General features: G+C 41.8%; 2 protein-coding genes across 6 annotated transcripts in view; one reads left to right on the forward strand and one right to left on the reverse strand.

Moving 5' to 3' along the window:
• Positions 1-20,069, forward strand: LOC110973437 (uncharacterized). Of its 2 annotated transcripts, XM_087147860.1 has the most exons (16): positions 1-90; positions 1,826-2,017; positions 3,216-3,330; positions 3,850-3,993; positions 4,352-4,662; positions 7,270-7,455; positions 8,057-8,176; positions 8,516-8,569; positions 8,720-8,845; positions 9,876-9,949; positions 10,449-10,556; positions 10,767-10,869; positions 11,218-11,327; positions 11,577-11,747; positions 12,115-12,277; positions 13,156-20,069. In XM_087147860.1, the coding sequence occupies exons 2-15, from the start codon at positions 1,829-1,831 to the stop codon at positions 12,212-12,214; spliced, it is 1,911 nt and encodes a 636-aa protein (XP_087003986.1). In that variant the 5' UTR covers positions 1-90; positions 1,826-1,828; the 3' UTR covers positions 12,215-12,277; positions 13,156-20,069. The 2 variants fall into 2 exon arrangements, with proteins under 2 accessions (XP_087003986.1, XP_087003987.1); XM_087147861.1 differs by lacking the exon at positions 8,720-8,845.
• The window catches only part of LOC110973396 (nostrin-like), a 22,122-nt gene continuing 14,056 nt past the window's right edge, over positions 12,800-20,865 (reverse strand). For 2 of the 4 annotated variants that reach the window (XM_022224212.2, XM_022224211.2), the window contains exon 15: positions 12,800-20,718. In XM_022224212.2, coding sequence (XP_022079904.1) covers positions 20,615-20,718 — 104 coding nt within the window. In that variant the 3' untranslated portion in view covers positions 12,800-20,614. The remainder of the gene's footprint in view (positions 20,719-20,865) is intronic. The other 2 variants (XR_002597470.2, XR_015428140.1) reach the window with 2 other exon arrangements.

The following is a 20,865-nucleotide window of genomic DNA, read 5'->3' on the forward strand; positions in this document are numbered from 1 at the left end:
ACGCGATTCGCAAATGAATAGCGCTAACTTCAACTGCCATGACTGCCTGACCGGTTCTTTGCGTTTTGGCGTTGATTCATTGATGTTAAGGTTCGTATTATTACTATTAAAGAGTATTCTATCCTAATTTTATTTTGGAGAACTGAGTATGAGACATTTGTTCGAAGAGTTTCTACGCATGTCCTCTGCTGACAACTTCTGTGTCTCAACTTCGTCGTGTTGTTCGTTGTATTTTGATTAGGCCTAGGATTAACCAGTTGTGCTATTGTGATTTTGAATCAGTTGGACCTCGTGTGAATTGTTGTTAGAGCTTAGAGGGCATGCCCAGCTGGGATGACGTAATTCATGGGAGTCAACTCAAATATTGGGACACTGTTATTTGTGGAAGTTCCAAGTTTGTACTGAAACCTGAACAAATTTAATTAGGAGCAGCATTAAGGGGTGGAGCACTGGAGAGGTGGGGGTTGGTGTGGATAGCATGGGTAGCCCTATTTCGAGAATTCAAAGTCACTGCTCTGTCGTACTGTGTGACTCCGAGCCAATGTAGTTTACAAGGAGTTGTAACACTAAGGGTTTTTTTTATCAAGCTTGAGAGGTGAATGACCCACAACTTGAACAATGCTTTTCAGTCAAATTTTCCCATGAGAGCAAACTTGAGGAACCTAGCACTTGAAAATGCTTGTACAAGAGTTTCAGAGCATGAGATAGAGTATTTTCTGGAAAAAAATGAGATATTTACTCACCAATCTCTCTCGCTTCGACCCAACTACGATCGCATCATTCTTTTATGTTTATGTGTTATCACATTGCGCATGCGTTGGGCTGGCCAACGGCCAAGCTTGCTCCGCATCTCTGTTCGACAATTTTTGGAGGTGGGTGTTGGCGTCTTGTTTTCATTGCATGACTGCTTTTCTGTGTAACTATGTGCTGTGCTGTGTGGCTGTGACTGATAGCAAGACCTTACAAATGCCCCGCCTCCAAACATGCCAACCTAAATTGTAGTGTATGAAATACATGTATACTTTCTCCATCTTTGGGCATGATATCAATGAGCCCGTTAAGAATCTCAAAAAGTCAAGGTCATTTGAGGACAAAGCAGGTGTGCGAATGGGTGTCTGGCTGCACTTACAGGGCAGACGTTACACATATCGTGGCTCTCGTACCTGAAACACTCTTCATTTTGGGCATGCGCCGTTGAATTACCAACCAATCAGTCATATTTTCTCATACTAGATGCCTGATTGCCCGTCACCTGTCTCTAACCTTCCCCAAAGACCAAAACCCTTCATTGTCTTTTCATCTCTGTGGTACAGTGGGCAACGCCTTCCGTGAGAAACATAACACCAACTACGGTACTTGCTTCTCTTGTTGATCAACCAAACAAAAAAACCTGCGGCTTCAAAGAAGGACGTTGGAACTTAGGGACGGTCAACTGATATATATTTTTACTTGACCTTGACTTCTTCAACCCCTGTGGTGTAGGCGGAGGATTTGAAAGGATGGAAAAATTTCTTCTGCACAGAATCAAAGGCCAAACTTTCCATATGATCACGTGGCATTTGTGCAGCGATGTAGCCAGGATTCTGAGCATGGGGAAGGGGGGGTGAGTGGGGGACTACAGTGGGGGAGGGGGCTGACTGCATGTTGGACATAGACATGCTCATAATCGTGATCACATCAGGATATATGCAAGTGGGGGGTGATGATTTCTCATGGGGGACATGTACCCCCCATGCCCCATCTTAGCCACGCCCCTGCATGTGTGCCCCTGTTGAGAGATCGTAAGGAATGTCTAGAACAGTGAATTTTATTGAAAAATCAACAGGTGATGCTCGTAGCTGGGAAAAGCCATACAATGCCCAACAGAGACAATAGTAGCTCCATGGCCGACTGGCTCCACTCTGGCTACAATCTGCACCTTGACTTGTTCAACTTTGAGAGCACAGAGGCTGATGATAGCCCCTACATTCTGACCAGTCCTAGATCATTGGAGGCATGCACGCTACTCGAAATACAGGTGAGTGTATGCACATGTAGTTATACAAACTGACTCAAGTCCGGCTTTAATGACCCACTTTGCTAACAAATTCTTCAGAGCTTCTAAAGATAGCACATGTATTTTGGGCCATTCAATTTAACAGATCTTATTCTGTTAATTTTGAGAGTTTTAGTGTCCTTTTAAGGTGGATTAAATAATTGGATCCAAGACATTTCTGTCGCATGATTTTTGTGGCATGCATGAGTGAAAAACAGGCTGTTGGCAATGATAAAGTCCCAAGTGTGTTAGCGGCCAAGGTTGAGGTATCATTTCAACTTTGTAATAGTTTTTCTCAAGCCTTGTGTGAGAAAGAAGATAAGCGCACAACTGAGGTTTTTGGACGAGATGCACCACTGCACAGTGTGGTAACGCTTGACAAGGGGGGGGGTTGAAAACAGAAACTATAAACATTCTCACCAAAGTACCACTTTGCGGTGAAATGAGTCCTTAAGGGTTTGTTTCAAGGATGTCTACCCAGGGCTTATTGGATGGATCCTGCAGGGGATTTTCCCGGGGCTCTTTAATGACCCCCAAGTTGACTGTTCCACCACTTGCACAAGGAGAATCATGTTACACACCTGTCCACAGATTTCCCAGCACCTAGCAGTGCCCATGCTGACAACAAGTGGTGAATTCCCCCCCCCCAAGGTTCATTTCACAGGCATTGATCCTTCTGATTGTGTTGAAAACACTGTGAAAATGTTGGTTGTCTGTTAAATTCAGAGAAAAGTGGTACTCCAATGTTTTTTGGGGGGGTCAAGATTTTTTATAATGCAACTTGGATGTCTGTTTGAACATCTTTACTTTTAAATACAGCACTGCATTAAAGAAGTGTAGGACTGCTTATTTCGTGTGCCGAACTAATTTTCTTGAATACGTGTATCATGTTCATTCTTCCTGGCATTTCAGGATTGCCCATAGTCCACACACAAATGTTTTGGGTTCCAACTTCTGGGACAAACTGTGCCATTTTTATAATATAAGCATGCTTGTAATGTTGTATACTCCCTGGGGAGCTGGGGTTGGGTCAGGAATATTTATGGGGCCCGTTGAAAAACTTGTACAAATAGTGTAGCCCCTTGAGCACTAGTAATGGTGGATATGTTCACTTCATGAATCTCCATTATTGTTATGATTATTTCCATTATATTGTGTACAACTACTGTATTCCTTGTAGCCTATTGAGTTACTGCACAAAGACCTGATGCAGTTTGAGGAAGAGTGTCTCTTGACGGGACAGCCGCTGAGGGACGCCAAGAGATTGTATGAAGAGCATGAGGAGCAGAGACTCAGTGAGTGTAAAACTCAGTATAGGTTGAGTCACTCAGCGAGTGTTTGCAGTGAGAAAATGTCCCACTAGTTATATCAAAGTTTTTTGTTGTCAAAGCTGCTCTTTGGTCCAGCTTCAAACATCTGGTGTTCAGGAATCATTTCAAAGTGCGCTCAAAACGACCAAGATTTATGTACTCCAGGTTTGTTTTGGGAAGGTTGATGGGTCACAGATTTTACGTGTGGCGCAGACGGAGTGCCAGTACAATCTTGGATTTCAAAATGTCGTCATTTAAGTTTCTGAAGCCAGTTGTACCCAGGATCTCTTGATTTATTTCTTGTGTGCTACGACCATCCGTGTACAAGCATTTATAAAAAAAATATGGACTTCTACTTTTGGTAGGAAGTAAAAGCATCGCAGTCTGGGTGACAGACGTAAAAATTCATAGACTGCGGTATTGGTAACTCCATTTTGGAATAGGCACATCTTCTTCAATGCTTCACATTGATTGAATATCTGGCTTATGTCACTGCACTCTCAGGAAAACTGAAGCAATGTCGGCGCTTGAGAGAGAAGATGATTCTAGAATATGAAGATGAAGAGAACTCAAAATGCACGCCTTCAGGCCGGACAAAAGTTATTCGGTCACCAAAGAAAGACCCAGAAAATTCTACTGCAAACAGAGGTATATATGTGTTCCAGTGTTCAGCAAGTCTAGCTTTCCGTTTGTCACAGGGAATTTGAGGCTGCTCTGCTTGGTGTCCTTTAATTGTGAAAAAATATGCCTTATTTTATCCAATTTGAAATTTATTCATTTTGTAATGAAGGTTTCCTTTGAATATTGTATCAATTGAAAAAAAGAAAATAGTTTCTATTCTAAACAGATATTGTCAGCTTTTCATTTCCATCTCCTTTTTTGCTTAATTTTGCTTTTGTGCTCAACAGTGCAGGCTTTGCGTCTCTCAAAAAAATTGAGTCAGCTTTGGACACGTTCAACTTTTACAGTTTTCTGTGGTCGTAAACAAACATTTTCTCATTTGAAGGTTTGGAGTTTGGACAAGGTGATTACAGAAATGCAAGCACTCACAGGCACCAACGACCCGTGTCAGCTCAAGTCATTCCCCAACGATCCCCTGGACCAAGCAGGCAAGCCACCACCCCTGGCCCATCAAGCAAGCCCCGGAGACCCACTAGGTCGGCTGTCGCACACCGCACGCCCACATCGCCTCTTTTCACAACTCCTGACTTGAAGTCAAAGGTCAGAAGGCAGCAGGAGAGGTCATTGTCGTCGCACTCATCGCTGCAGTCCAACAGGAGTCGACCTTCATCAGCTGGTAGCACACTGCCCGAACAGGTAATAGATATTTCAAGAATACAGCTGTGATAATCCTGGTTGTAACTCTTAGGGCATGTTTGAGAGAAGTTTTACCTAAACAGAGGGTTTGCGTTGCTGCCATATTGCCATCTGACACCTTTGCTCTTTGTTCCACAGGGTATGCACGAAGAAGGTTTCTCTGTGGAACAAAAGAATTGCCCTGCTAGATGGCTACCAGAGAAAGCCTCTATTGGGCACACTTCAGTAAATAAATAGAACTTTTTTTTTTAATAAATTGATTACAAGTCCTGGTAGTTATGCTTGGATGGCCCAGTCCTGAATTCAGTATACTGCAATTTAAACAAGATGGGAAGGATGAACATCCTTTTTGTTAAATACAGTAAAAAGATAATCGATGACTCGCGGTGTCGTGTTGCTGGTAGCGACGTTTCGGCTGCTAGTGCTGCTAGCCTTCATCAGGCAACTGAAGTCTGGATGCTGCAGGGTCTGCTATATACCGCCGGACCGCGTCCTCCGCGTGTCCCCCGCCGTGTATTGCGGACGCAGTACAGGTGACCTCAGCGGGCGTCGCCCGCTCCACTTCATGGGCGTGAAGGGGCGTGTCCTCGGTATGGCTCCGTTGCGCTCCGGTGCTCCGGTGGTTGTGTTGGCGGATGGTGGGGAGCCAGAAACCGGGGATGTCGATGCCGCTGTCTCTGTTGATGTTGTGTCTAATCAGGCGGATGTGGATGGCCTCCTTGACACGTCTTGTGTACCAATGCTGGTCTTGGTCCACGCACTGCACGCTGTCCCAATCGGGGTGGTGACCAGCTCCCCAGGTGTGCCCGGCTACCGCTGACGACTCCACACGGGAGAGTCTCACGTCGCGTTGGTGCTCCTTGATTCTCTCGCCGATTGGTCTGCCAGTTTCGCCGATGTATACCTTGCCACAGTCACCGCATGGTATCTTGTAGACCACTCCTCCGCGTCTTCCGGGTGGGATGGGGTCCTTAGGGCGCACGAGTTGGCTCCTTAAGGTGGTGGGTGATCGGAACACGGTGCGGACGCCGTGGTCTTCCAGGATCCTCTTCAGCCGTCCGGAGATACCGTCCACAAAGGGAAGAACGGTGAAAGCCTTGTACTCCGGTCGCTCCACTTCGATGCTGGTCTTGGGTCTCGATGACTGTCGGATGAAGGACGCTGGATACCCGTTTGCCTTGAGGGCAGCGGTGACTCGGCGTCTCTCGGCGGCTGTGTGGCGTGGTCTGGTAACTAGGCGTGAGGCGCGGTCATGTAGGCACTTGGCCACGCCCCTCTTGACGGACACTGGGTGGTGTGAGTCAAAGGCCAGGTACTGGTCGGTGTGGGTGGGCTTGCGATACACAGTGCTGGTCAGACTGCCGTCGGGTTCCCTGTGGACCATGGTGTCCAGGAATGCAATGCTGCTGTCTTGCTCACTCTCGATGGTGAACTGGATGCTGGGTTTGAGACTGTTCAGGTGGTTGAGGAGACGGCTGGTTTGATCTCGTGGTGCAATGACAAAGGTGTCATCGACGTACCGCTTCCACAGGGTAGGACGGCAATCGGGTGGGCAACTCTGCAGGGCTTCCTCCTCGAAAGATTCCATGTACAGATTGGCAATAACCGCTGACACCGGACTACCCATAGCTGCTCCGTCTGTCTGCTCGTAGTATGCTCCCTCGTACAGGAAATACGTGGAGCGTATGACAAACTCCAGCAGGGAGACGATCTCAGTAGGGGAGAGCGTTGTCCGGTCAGGCAACTCAGGGTCTTCCTCCAGGCGGCGACGGGCCACACAGCAAGCGCCATCTATGGGGACGTTGGTAAACAAAGACACTACGTCAAAGGAGATCAACGACATCGACATCCCCGGTTTCTGGCTCCCCACCATCCGCCAACACAACCACCGGAGCACCGGAGCGCAACAAAGCCATACCGAGGACACGCCCCTTCACGCCCATGAAGTGGAGCGGGCGACGCCCGCTGAGGTCACCTGTACTGCGTCCGCAATACACGGCGGGGGACACGCGGAGGACGCGGTCCGGCGGTATATAGCAGACCCTGCAGCATCCAGACTTCAGTTGCCTGATGAAGGCTAGCAGCACTAGCAGCCGAAACGTCGCTACCAGCAACACGACACCGCGAGTCATCGATTATCTTTTTACTGTATTTGTCATCCACCGCGGTGATTATGTTTATCTCTTCTATCCTTTTTGTTTCTGAAGCCTGTTGTTTGTTTGTGCCCCTTTTGATGTTTTCAATTTATTTGAAGAAAAATGCATCTCCATCGGAAACAGCTAGAAGTCTTAGGCCCGGTGGAAGTGGAACATACTTTTTGCTGTTTTGAAAGTGTTGAGAGCTGTGTCAACTTGGGTTTGTTGAAGCTGTGTAATATTGTTCCCTGTTTCTTTCCTGGCCAGTTTGTTTCACACGGATCTAGATCTCGATCAGTGATCCCATTGCTGGTTCGCTCCATCCTAAGGTGGGTTTCGGTGTCAGTGAACCCGCAATGGATCATTGATCCCGATCCCGATTCGCGTGAAACAAACAGACCTGTCGTGTTTTCTGTCGGAATTTCTTGCATCACACAAGAATTGCACTTGCTTTGTGGCTTCTCTCCTTCAGGATCAGAAGATCTTGGACCTGCTGGAGAAGAAATACAGAAAGGAGACACTTATGGAAGAGACCAGGCAGGAACTGAGGCTGGCCTGGGACGAACAGAGACAGTCGGAGGAGAGGTCAAAAGTCGAGAACGAGATGCAGCGCAGGAAGAACCTGGCAGACGCAAATAGGGCCAGGCAGAAAAAGAAGGTATTCTATGCTTGGAAATATCTCTAAAATGTCTCTGATGACTGTGCCGCTTTCCTGGAGAAAACCTGCAGAGATATTTATACCCTTGACTGTCGGGCTTTTTAATTCTTTCGTAAGCTTTTATGTTAGTGTCTGCACTCTCCGGTGACCCATCGTTAACAAGTGTTGTGCACGAAAATAACAAGTGATAATAACAGTCAACCGTGTTAATTAAACCACTGGCATTGTCGTCAACTGTCATTCGTCATTGTCATGATCACGTGGCTAAATGTTGCAAGTTTGGCTAGTAATTTGATTATTAAGACAGTGCATGAACTGTCGAATGGAATCATATATACATCATATTTATGATGGAAATTTCTTCAGTGAGAGAGTTTGCATGGTGTACAATCGGGAATGTTGTGTTGTGAAATGAAGATATTCTCAACACTGTACAGAATTTCTCCTCTAGAGATACTTTCAGAAAACGATGTTCAGAAAGTCCTTTTTAACTGTTCTCTGAGCTTTGCACAGCTCGTCAAAGACATGCACGGTGTGTTCCTTGGCAACTCTTGCGCACCTCATCACCCGTAGATTATCACTCTGTTTTGTTGGAAACAAGGAGAGAGAAGAACGGCGAAGGCAACTGAAGAAAGAGCAAGAGATGAGGGATGCGGCGATGGGTGTACAGCACCGAGACATGTACCATGCAAGACTGGTGAAGGAACAGCAGGCACTGACGGTGAGAAAAACAGACTGACAGATGGAAGGAAGGACAGACGGACAAATAGATGCACTGACAGATGGCAGTTGGCAATGGAATTCACACGAGTGAAGCTTGTGGCACCGTGCTCAGAATTGGTTGCAAGTCAGTGTGTCGTGAAATTCAGAGGGTACAAATCTTTGCCTCACAAGCTCTTGAAAAGCACTGCTTGGTAAAGTAGCCTTTGCGAAGGGCAAAATTTAACATGCAAGTCTTTCAAAAAAGTCTGGAAGATTTTTGAAACTTTGAATTGTACCCTGGCTCAAGCTGATAGGGGAAATCCCAGTCTCAGTTGTTCCGTTTGTACTCTGATTACAGCAACATCAGATTCAGCTGAGTAAACTTGAGGATGCGGAGAAGAGGAAAAAACAGGTAAGAGTACGATGAAACAGAAGAGGGTGAATTAATTGGTTTGCAACGGGCTGTGCACGGTCTGAGTTCATGAAACATTTTAGGGAAACTTTTTGCCTCGTGAGAGGCAGACCAGGGGTGAGCATTCTGGTTTTGTTGACACCATCTCAGGAGGAAGTGTTGAAGAGGCGAGAGCGAGATGAGGAGGAGTATCGTCAGGCAGTGTCGCATCACTTAGCGGTCACTCAGGAGAGGGCTGAGCAGCTACGCAGACTGAAGGAAGACCAAGACGCAGTGGTAATAACACCAGAAACACTTCTTGCCTACCTCCACCAATCCACACCCAGTGTCACGCCCATCACCATACCAATCACCACACCCATCGCCAACTCTGTTCAGTATCACACCCTCCACCACGTCCACTTCGCTCTGCCCAAGGCCACACCCATCACCATCTCCACCCTGCTCTGCCCAGTGCCACACCCATCACCACACCCACCACCACTTCCACCTAGCTCTGCCCAGTGCCACACCCATCACCATCTCCACCCTGCTCTACCCAGTGCCACACCCATCACACCAATCACCACACCCACCACCACCTCCACCTAGCTCTGCCCAAGGCCACACCCACCTCCACCTAGCTCTTCCCAGTGCCACACCCATCACCCCCACCTAACCCTTCTCAATACAACATCCATCCAACCTCAACCCCACTCATACCCATCACCTCCTTTGCCTATCCTTCCCCTATTACCCCACCCAACCCCCAAACTAAGCCCAAAGTTCACCCCTCTTCAGCCACCCTATCCAACCCCAACCCTACCCCACCTTTCAAATGGTGCATCAGTAACTCTCTTGTCCCTGTACAAGGTCAAACTGTCATGCCTATCTGCTCCGAGTAGGAACCAAAGGGGGCAGTGTTTTGAAATGAAATTGACAGTCATTTGTTACGCATTCATTGCATAGGCGCGCAAGTATATGTGCGTTTAGTGCAGGGCACGCTGAGTATGTGCAACAAATTTATGCCGGAATGTATGGTCTTCACGCGTATGCCAAAGGCGTGCGCAAACCCGTTTGGAAAACTTAGTACCGGTCCATGTTTCTTTGGCTAGTGAGGGTGCACTTCAACTCTGGGCAGATACTTGGCCCAAACTGCCCTGCCCGTTATTCCCTTTCCCTGTCCCCCCAAAAACCATCTCAGCTTTTTGCGGTTTGGTGGATTCAGGGAACGAATATAATGTAATGCAATATACATTAATTTCAAGTGCTCTTGGTGAACACGATTCAAGCATTCTCTGACACATTTCCGTTTGTCTCAAATCAGGATCACAGGACAAGGAATATGAAAGCAAGATTACGCCATTCGTCCTTGAAAGCCAATCTTGACAAAGACAATAAGTGAGTAAAACCAGTGATTAAAGATAACAGGTAAAACAAAGCACACAGACCCACTATTAATCCTCAAGTATCCACCAGTATTGTGACAAAGTGTCTTGCTGATGGACACAAACACTGTTACACCGTTGCTCTTGTTTAATACTTGGCTGTACAGTGTACTCTTTACACCATACACCGAGCTCACAGTGTTGATCTTCAGTGCTAAAAACACTGATCATGGTCATGCCAGTTCAATTCACCAAAGTTAAGCATGCAACAGGCATGTCAGTTTTCTCGTAATAGTACAGTATTTCGGGCTTTTTGAAAACTTCCACTGCAGTAGGCAGCATTTCCATGCTTTTACATACAACCAGATTTCCCGATAACTTGTCAGAGTCCATGTATGCCTCTGATTCAGCACTGAAATTGGGTAGGGATTGTGGCGCAGAGAGATGCGTCAGTCTCAGGTAATTTTTTTCATAGGATCACAGCTGATTTACAGTGTGCTTTCGTTATTCAGGGAGTACATGAATACCTTGAGGGAGTCGATCATCCTGAAACAGAGTCGAGCTGAACGCAACCTGAGCAACCAGCAATGGCTGCAGGAACACGAGATCAAACTCCACAGGTAAAGAAATGCTCATTCGTAGTCCATTTCTTAAACCGTAGAAATTTGTCTCTCCCCCCCCCCAAAAAACTTTGGCGGTCGTTGGATGCTACTCCACTGCAAAAAATTTCCCATCACGTTGAGCATGTCAGCTGTGTGGACCATAAAATTTGAAACTCACGGAGCCCCACTGGATGTTCATTTACATCTCGGGTGTTTCCGTGGCAACAGGGAGAAGGAGGAGTCACTGCAGGAGAAGAGCCGGCAGTTGCGTCAGGACATCGAGGATGAGAATCTCCAGTGGCAACGGCAGCTGATGTACCAGTCACTGACAGTAAGGGATCTTTCAATTGGAAGAGTCACTTCATCTCACAATTCACTCCTGTTAAAAGTTGTATATGTGATTGGATCCGACAAAACGAGCCTTAAGGTCTTTTTTTTTTTAGTGATTGTGTTATAGTTTGCATTAGAAGCAGCCTACTGAGGTTTTTGTTTTCATCTATCACTCAGTTTGGCATCCTGGTGGCAATAGGCATTGTGTGGGTAAAAATGTAGAGAGGTCCTGCTAATTTACACCATGCAAGACTCATTTTGTTATATTGGGTTGCATATTTTAATATGAAGTTTGCGCCATCATTCCATCTATTCCCTTTGATTACATAATCCGATTGGTTTATCCTAGGCCCAAGAAAGAGCAACCCAACAAGCCAACGAAACTGTTCAGTCCAGAGCCAACAGGGCCCGTCTGGCGAGGAGGTCACGAGAGTTGACTCAAAGGGAATTGCGGAGGAGGTAAAAACATAGATGCAGGACCCAAGTGTCTACATCTGCTTCTCAGGGATAGCTTGATGGTCCAAGAATAAGAAACGTCATACTGGTGGACAGGTGGTACGCGGGTTGCATGCCTTAGCAAAAAGGGGTTATTGTGGCCTGTGGCCCACACCACAAAACTCTTGACATGTTTAAGGAGGGTTTCTTGGGCAAGCACAGAATGCTGCATAGCCCTGGCTAAGGATTTTCATTGTTTGCTCGATGTTTCAGAGTTGAGGAAGACGAGGCCCTGGATCGGGAGCACACCAGGATGAACCTGGCCTACAAGGACATGAAGAGCCAGTCTGTGGCCGCCCAGAAACAGGAGGTCATCCAGAGGTCGAGGGTCATCGCCATGGAATCGGCCAAGCTCAGGGATCAGATCAGGCAGCAGTACCTAGGGTGAGAGGCTGGTAAAACGTGTTTGGGGCGTCCATCTTGGATTCTTATCCTGTTGGACGTCACCTCAGACTACACCAAAGGTGTACATTTGTTGCTTGTAACTTGACACGAGATGGCGGGCGATGCGCAGTTGCCTTGTGATGCAGTAGAGAACATTGGACACTCTGCTTTCACACGTGCACCGGCGCAAAATTTATTGCAGTTATTCTATGACAATGTGCTTCCCAAAAGGCTTTGCAATATCTGTACTTCCTTTCAACAAAATTTGATGAAAGGGATTAGACCTTCCCAGCATTGTGATTTAAGGTGGTGGGTATAAGCAGATATCTGGAATTCCTCAACATTTTGTTGTTTTTGTCTTGGGCAGGTCTTTTGATCAGATGGCAAAGAGGGCGGAGCTCCTGTCCAGCCTCGGCAGGGGACCTCAGATGTCCACCAAGAACTACACCACCTTCTCTCTGACCTGACCTCTGCCCTGGAGTGACTCAGGTCACATCCACCTGGAGGAGCTTTGTGTTAGAACTTTCAAGGTAACGAGTGAAAAATAGACTTGGTATGACAGTACACCTGTTGGGTTGTGTACACTAATGGAAGCCAAAAGGCCATGGACCCACCAGCCTAGTGATGTTTATTAAAGTGAGAGTGATTCACCTTATAGTGCGCCACCAAGAGGTTATCAAGGAGAGGTCAGTTTCCCAATGTATCATGGGAAATTGTTGACAACGGTACTCCACTTACATTAACTTTAAGACTTTAACTTGTAACTCACATAGGGTTTGCTAGACAAGAGCAATTTTTGTTCATTTTTTATGCATAAATAACGATACATGTATTTGCCATGATCCAATGGTGTCTTTGAAATTTCTATTTTCACACACAACAAATGGACGCTTGAAAACAGCAGATGTTGGCGACTACAAAATTGAAAAGCGACCCCCTCAAGGCCAATGTTTGACGGTGCGCAGTATTGTGAATTTCTCATTTAAAACTCCGCAAAGTATCCACATTTGACTCGTAAACTTTTCAACTAAGAAACAAAAACACTTGTGCAGTTGTTAATTCTTTTGGCAAATGTACAGCTTTATTTCATTTCTTCTATCTTCCCAGCTCATTCACATTTTAATATTTCATAGTACTCATTCGATATATACTGCAATCCGCACTGCATACAAAAATAAAATTGAATAATTTCTTACTCCATCATATCACATGAATAGCATCCATTAAATGTGGTTACCCTCAATCAAGTATACAAACGATATTTAAATTACCAATTACGAAGACAAAAATTTCGAAAAAGTGTGGCACATATGCAGTCCACTGAGTTCCATTTCACCCTGATTTTTCACCATAATTTGAAAATTTTTGGATTAATTCTCAAGATTCGTTGTTGGCTTCTGTTGTACAGTTTCTACAAGAAGCCAGCGTCCACTTCAATTCTCCTGGGTTTTCTTGAAAACACACCAGAAGCTCTTGGAGGACTTTGGAAGGACCGAGGAAGGTAGAGCCTGGCCGTTTAGACTTTACGTGGGGTTTTTCACGCCCCTTGAAAAGTGGAAAGTCGATAGAAATGTTCCATTGTTTCTGTGCAAGAGTGTTATTTACCATTCAAACGTTCCAGGCTAGAAATCCAAGTTCCAAACGCATTATAGGGCTATGGATATCCTCACTGCTAAGGGAACTGTGATAATACTTTGAATTGTATATTGTGGTCAATGAAAATGATATTTATTTCAATCAACAAACTTGCATACGGTATCATAACCAGGTCAGAAGGGAAATTAATTGTTTGACAGATGTCTAAGCTGCCAATGTCGACAATCGCCAACTTGCAAACAAAGGCAAAATCTTTCAGATGGGGTTTCCCCATAAAGCATGGATGGAAATAGGCATCTGTGCTTGGTACAATAGCTTTGAGATTTTAAGAATGTCTAAATAGATCTAGAAAATGTAGCATTGATCTTCACTGTACTGAAAAACTTGTACAATTTATTCTTGCTTGGATCTTTACTGAATATAATCAAATACACAAAGTTAACACCTTGAGTCTCTCACAAAGTACTCCGGCAAAATTTGAATTTTCCAAAAATATCACTTCATACTATTACAAATAGGCAAAATGTAATACGGACAAACTATAGCCATCTGTAAGGGGTCAACCCTGCAGTTTATAAAAACCGGGCAAAACTTGATTTTGGTCAAAAATTTACTTCTACAAAAAAGCAACATTAACACCTTTTTTCTGTTATTAATAGTTGGCAAATGACAGGTTTTACCTCTGATCTGAGTTAAGTAAAAGTAAAAAATTTGACTCTGCATGGATTTAACTGCAAGGGGTTACTCTTGTATTTTTATTAAATTCGGACAAAATCTGATTTTGGTCACAAATTCCAATCTATAAGGGGTTACTCTTGCATTTTGTATTACATTTGGGCAAAATGTGTTTTTGTCAAAAATTCATTTCTGTAAGGGGGTAACTCTTGCATTTGTAGTGAATCTGGGCAAAATCTGATTTGGGTCACAAATTAACAACTGTAAGGGGTTACTCTTGTATTTTTATTAAATTTGGGCATAATCTGATTTTGGTCACAAATTAACAACTGCAAGGGGTTAACCTTGCTTTTTATTTAATCTGGCCAAAATCTGATTTTGGTCAAAAATTCCAATCTATAAGGGGTTACCCTTGCATTTTGTATTACATTTGGGCAAAATGTGTTTTTGTCAAAAATTCATTTCTGTAAGGGGGTAACTCTTGCATTTGTATTGAATCTGGGCACAATCTGATTTGGGTCACAAATCTACAACTGCAAGGGGTTACTCTTGTGTTTTTATTAAATTTGGACAAAATCTTATTTTGGTCACAAATTCCAATCTGCAAGGGTTAACCTTGCTTTTTATTTAATCTGGCCAAAAACTGATTTTGGTCACAAATTCACAACTGTAAGGGGTTACTCTTGCATTTGTATTGAATCTGGGCAAAATCTGATTTGGGTCACAAATTAACAACTGCAAGGGGTTAACCTTGCTTTTTATTTAATCTGGCAAAAATCTGATTTGGGTCACAAATTAACAACTGCAAGGGGTTACTCTTGTATTTTTATTAAATTTGGGCAAAATCTGATTTTGGTCACAAATTAACAACTGTAAGGGGTTACTCTTGTATTTTTATTAAATTTGGGCATAATCTGATTTTGGTCACAAATTAACAACTGCAAGGGGTTACTCTTGTATTTTTATTAAAATTGGGCACAATCTGATTTTGGTCACAAATTCCAATCTGCAAGGGGTTAACCTTGCTTTTTATTTAATCTGGCAAAAATCAGATTTTGGTCACAAATTCACAACTGCAAGGGGTTACTCTTGTGTTTTTATTAAATTTGGACAAAATCTGATTTTGGTCACAAATTAACAACTGCAAGGGGTTAACCTTGCTTTTTATTTAATCTGGCCAAAATCTGATTTTGGTCAAAAATTCCAATCTATAAGGGGTTACCCTTGCATTTTGTATTACATTTGGGCAAAATGTGTTTTTGTCAAAAATTCATTTCTGTAAGGGGGTAACTCTTGCATTTGTATTGAATCTGGGCACAATCTGATTTGGGTCACAAATCTACAACTGCAAGGGGTTACTCTTGTGTTTTTATTAAATTTGGACAAAATCTGATTTTGGTCACAAATTCCAATCTATAAGGGGTTACTCTTGCATTACATTTGGGCAAAATGTGTTTTTGTCAAAAATTCATTTCTGTAAGGGGGTAACTCTTGCATTTGTATTGAATCTGGGCAAAATCTGATTTGGGTCACAAATTCACAACTGTAAGGGGTTACTTTTGTATTTTTATTAAATTTGGGCAAAATCTGATTTTGGTCACAAATTAACAACTGCAAGGGGTTAACCTTGCTTTTTATTTAATCTGGCCTAAATCTGATTTTGGTTACAAATTCACAACTGCAAGGGGTTACTCTTGTATTTTTATTAAATTTGGGCATAATCTGATTTTGGTCACAAATTAACAACTGCAAGGCGTTACTTTTGTATTTTTATTAAAATTGGGCACAATCTGATTTTGGTCACAAATTCCAATCTGGAAGGGGTTAACCTTGCTTTTTATTTAATCTGGCAAAAATCAGATTTTGGTCACAAATTCACAACTGCAAGGGGTTACTCTTGTGTTTTTATTAAAATTGGGCAAAATCTGATTTTGGTCACAAATTAACAACTGCAAGGGGTTAACCTTGCTTTTTATTTAATCTGGCCAAAATCTGATTTTGGTTACAAATTCACAACTGCAAGGGGTTACTCTTGTATTTTTATTAAATTTGGGCAAAATCAGATTTTGGTCACAAATTAACAACTGCAAGGGGTTACTCTTGTATTTTTATTAAATTTGGGCATAATCTGATTTTGGTCACAAATTAACAACTGCAAGGGGTTACTCTTGTATTTTTATTAAAATTGGGCACAATCTGATTTTGGTCACAAATTCCAATCTGCAAGGGGTTAACCTTGCTTTTTATTCAATCTGGCAAAAATCAGATTTTGGTCACAAATTAACAACTGCAAAGGGTTACTCTTGTAGTTTTATTAAAATTGGGCAAAATCTGATTTTGGTCACAAATTAACAACTGCAAGGGGTAAACCTTGCTTTTTATTTAATCTGGCCAAAATCTGATTTTGGTTACAAATTCACAACTGCAAGGGGTTACTCTTGTATTTTTATTAAATTTGGGAAAAATCTGATTTTGGTCACAAATTAACAACTGCAAGGGGTTACTCTTGTAATTTTATTAAATTTGGGCAAAATCTTATTTTGGTCACAAATTCCAATCTGCAAGGGGTTAACCTTGCTTTTTATTTAATCTGGCAAAAATCAGATTTTGGTCACAAATTAACAACTGCAAGGGTTACTCTTGTAGTTTTATTAAATTCGGGCAAAATCTGATTTTGGTCACAAATTCCAATCTATAAGGGGTTACTCTTGCATTACATTTGGGCAAAATGTGTTTTTGTCAAAAATTCATTTCTGTAATTTGTTGCATTTCTTGCATTTGTATTGAATCTGGGCAAAATCTGATTTGGGTCACAAATTCACAACTGTAAGGGGTTACTCTTGTATTTTTATTAAATTTGGGCAAAATCTGATTTTGGTCACAAATTAACAACTGCAAGGGGTTAACCTTGCTTTTTATTTAAACTGGCCAAAATCTGATTTTGGTTACAAATTCACAACTGCTAGGGGTTACTCTTGTATTTTTATTAAATTGGGGCAAAATCTTATTTTGGTCACAAATTCCAATCTGCAAGGGGTTACTCTTGCATTACATTTGGGCAAAATGTGTTTTTGTCAAAAATTCATTTCTGTAAGGGGGTAACTCTTGCATTTGTATTGAATCTGGGCAAAATCTGATTTGGGTCACAAATTAACAACTGCAAGGGGTTAACCTTGCTTTCTATTTAATCTGGCAAAAATCTGATTTGGGTCACAAATTAACAACTGCAAGGGGTTACTCTTATATTTGTATTAAATTTGGGCAAAATCTGATTTGGGTCACAAATTCACAACTGTAAGGGGTTACTCTTGTATTTTTATTAAATTTGGGCAAAATCTGATTTTGGTCACAAATTCCAATCTGCAAGGGGTTAACCTTGCTTTTTATTTAATCTGGCAAAAATCAGATTTTGGTCACAAATTCACAACTGCAAGGGGTAACTCTTGTATTTTTATTAAATTTGGACAAAATCTGATTTTGGTCAAAAATTCCAATCTATAAGGGGTTACCCTTGCATTTTGTATTACATTTGGGCAAAATGTGTTTTTGTCAAAAATTCATTTCTGTAAGGGGGTAACTCTTGCATTTGTATTGAATCTGGGCACAATCTGATTTGGGTCACAAATTAACAACTGCAAGGGGTTACTCTTGTATTTTTATTAAAATTGGGCAAAATCTGATTTTGGTCACAAATTAAAAACTGCAAGGGGTTAACCTTGCTTTTTCTTTAATCTGGCCAAAATCAGATTTTGCCCAATTTTAATAAAAATGCAAGGTTAACTCCTTGCTTTTTATCTAATCTGGCCAAAATCTGATTTTGGTTACAAATTCACAACTGCAAGGGGTTACTCTTGTATTTTTATTAAATTTGGACAAAATCTGATTTTGGTCACAAATTCCAATCTATAAGGGGTTACCCTTGCATTTTGTATTACATTTGGGCAAAATCTGTTTTTGGTCACAAATTCACAACTGTAAGGGGTTACTCTTGTATTTTTATTAAAATTGGGCAAAATCTGATTTTGGTCTAAAATTGAAAAGTGCAGGGGGTAACTCTTATTTTTTTCGTAAATTTGGGCAAAATCTGATTTTGGTCTGAAATTCCACTCTGCAAGGGGTTAACTTTTCATTTTATTAAATAAAGGCAAAAATCTGATTTTCATCAAAAGGTCATATCTGTAGGGGTAAGCCTATCATTCTGATTAGATCTGGGCAGAATCTGATTTTGATCCGAAATTAAAAATTGCAAGGGTTACTGTTGCATTTTTATAAAATTTGGGTGAAAATTCAAATCGGCAAAAGGTTACTCTTGCACTTCATAAAACCTTGGCAAAATCTGAGGTTTTGTTTCTCAGTTAAACCATGTTTTCATCAAAACTGGTAACAATTCTGTAACTAGCTTAAATATCTGTTTTTTCACCAAAATTTAAGTTTGGACCAAACCTTACTTCTTCAAGAGTTAATCTTGCATTTTTAATAAAACTAAGAAAACTTTGACTTTAGGTCAGAAGAAAAAATCTACATTTTTGATGTTGTACTGCACTGCATGACCGGGAAAAAAGTCTACTCAAAGTACCATATTTTGTTAAAGTACCATATGTTGTCAAAGTACCATGTCTTGTGAAAGTACCACATCTTGTCAAAGTACCACATCTTGTCAAAGTACCATATCTTGTCAAAGTACCATGTCTTGTGAAAGTACCATATCTTCTCAAAGTACCACATCTTGTCAAAGTACCACATCTTGTCAAAGTACCACATCTTGTCAAAGTACCATGTCTTGTGAAAGTACCATATCTTGTCAAAGTACCACATCTTGTCAAAGTACCATGTCTTGTGAAAGTCCCACATCTTTTCAAAGCACTGTTGAAATAGCAATCCCAGTATCAAACAAGTAGAGCTACACTAAAACTACATGCACCAGCGACAGCATTGTCACTCTGTAAAGTCTAAATTTTGTGAAATATGGTCGGAATCCTTTGGAAGAATTGGACACTTTTGCTCTGTAGATGTTCCGACCATGTCCAATGCTTATGCATTCGATATTTGGTCACTAATTTGTCGGGAAAAAAAGAAGTTTTGTGTACTTGATATGCATCTCCCCATCACTGAAACTCCTATTACTTACTTCTGCAGCACTGAAATATCTTCATGACATGAATATTCAAAGCCAACTACACGTACATGTAAATGAAAACAAAGATGTAATAATCAAATGCACTCTTAAAAAAGAAAAGCCAAAAACCGAAGTCCAAACCATTAAACCGCATCTCTCATAGTATTTACAGAGTAGAGTACTTTCTATGTGTATGAAATTTACATATATGTTGTCTTAAATGCTTTTGGAAGTGGTTATATATGTATTTTTATAGATCCTTGTCATTTGATTGGAGGATTGTAGGTCATTTGATATTTTATAAACAGGCTATTTCACGGCTAACGTCATAAACGTTGAAATTTGTTATATACACTCTGCATTTTTGGTCACATGCACAGTTTGATCTATTGCACGCGAAGGACTTCAATACATAACTGGTCAACAGAGGGCACTTGTTATGCCCATGGTCACTAAAATGGCGGCGGGTTCAAGAAATTTCCTGTTGCTGAATGACGAGGAAATTTTGTCTTTTCGCTTTAACTTTTCAATTGGACACCAAGTTTGAAGAAATCTATATAATGGACCAGGAAAAAAGCAGATGACAGAAGAAAAGTACCTTATTTATATTTACATATTTTATAAATGTTGCCCTCCAATGATATGACAAAGATCTACTTAGATGTTATATAAAACAAATAGAGAATGTTTTTCATGAGCGCGAAGGTCAGAATGTTTTCATGAGTTGAAAGATGAAATGTTCCATTCAACAAGCCGCAGGCGAGTTGAATGGAACATTCCATCTTCCAACCTATGACAATATTCTTACCATTGCACTCATGAATATTCATTCTTTTGTATCCTAAATTGAATACTTGGCATAGTGTACATTCTGGTACATTTTTCTGTGTACTGCTGGTTGAATAAATGCCCTTACACTGCATACATAATCCAAACCTCTTTCTCCATGCTTGTACGTTGTTTCTGAGTAAAAATCACCATGATAAATGCCCATAAATACAATCTGCATACCGGGTTCCCACGGAAATTCAAAAACCAAATTCCATGACTTTACCAGGACGTTTCCCAGGACTAAAATATCACAACTTCCATGACATCAACACCGTTTTGTAGAGAAAAGTTCTTTGGTTTTTATGATATTTTCCCAGGATTTTCCATGACTGGGGAATCCTGTATGTGGACATTTCACTGTCCGCAAATGCAAGACCGTGATCAAACTTTCAAGGAAAAAAAATTAACAGTGGCAGGCCAGGTGTGTCAACGTTCTTGTTTCTGATGTATTATTTATTAAAAAATGCAAAAATGTTAGGAATCGGTGGGGTCAGGCTTTAGAAGTGGCCTTTTGTTGACAGAGGATAAACAACATGTAAAATTATGCCTGCATAAAAAAAGGAATTACACAATTTATCCCATTCCGTGTAAACTTACAGTTCGCTGGTTCCCTGCCTGATGTTGAGCTTGAGCAAAGCAAGACTTCGTTTCATAGTAAATCGACATAGGAACCAGGGAAGTTGCCCCGTTGTCCACCGATCTCTCCAAACCACCATCCGTCATCGAATTTCTGGATGACATTGATGACATCCCCTGTGGGAAAAAAAACAACAATATTTGCAATTTTTACCGGTCTGAGTTTTTGGTAAATATAAATACTGCCACAACTCTTAAACTGCGCACAAGTTTCAAAATTCCATTCACAAGACTACTCCCAGACTAGAGACAAAACCAGACACA

Source organism: Acanthaster planci, linkage group LG17, assembly GCF_054643075.1.
Source record: "Acanthaster planci isolate LZ-2023a linkage group LG17, COTS_SCS, whole genome shotgun sequence".
Taxonomy (NCBI): Eukaryota; Metazoa; Echinodermata; class Asteroidea; order Valvatida; family Acanthasteridae; genus Acanthaster; species Acanthaster planci.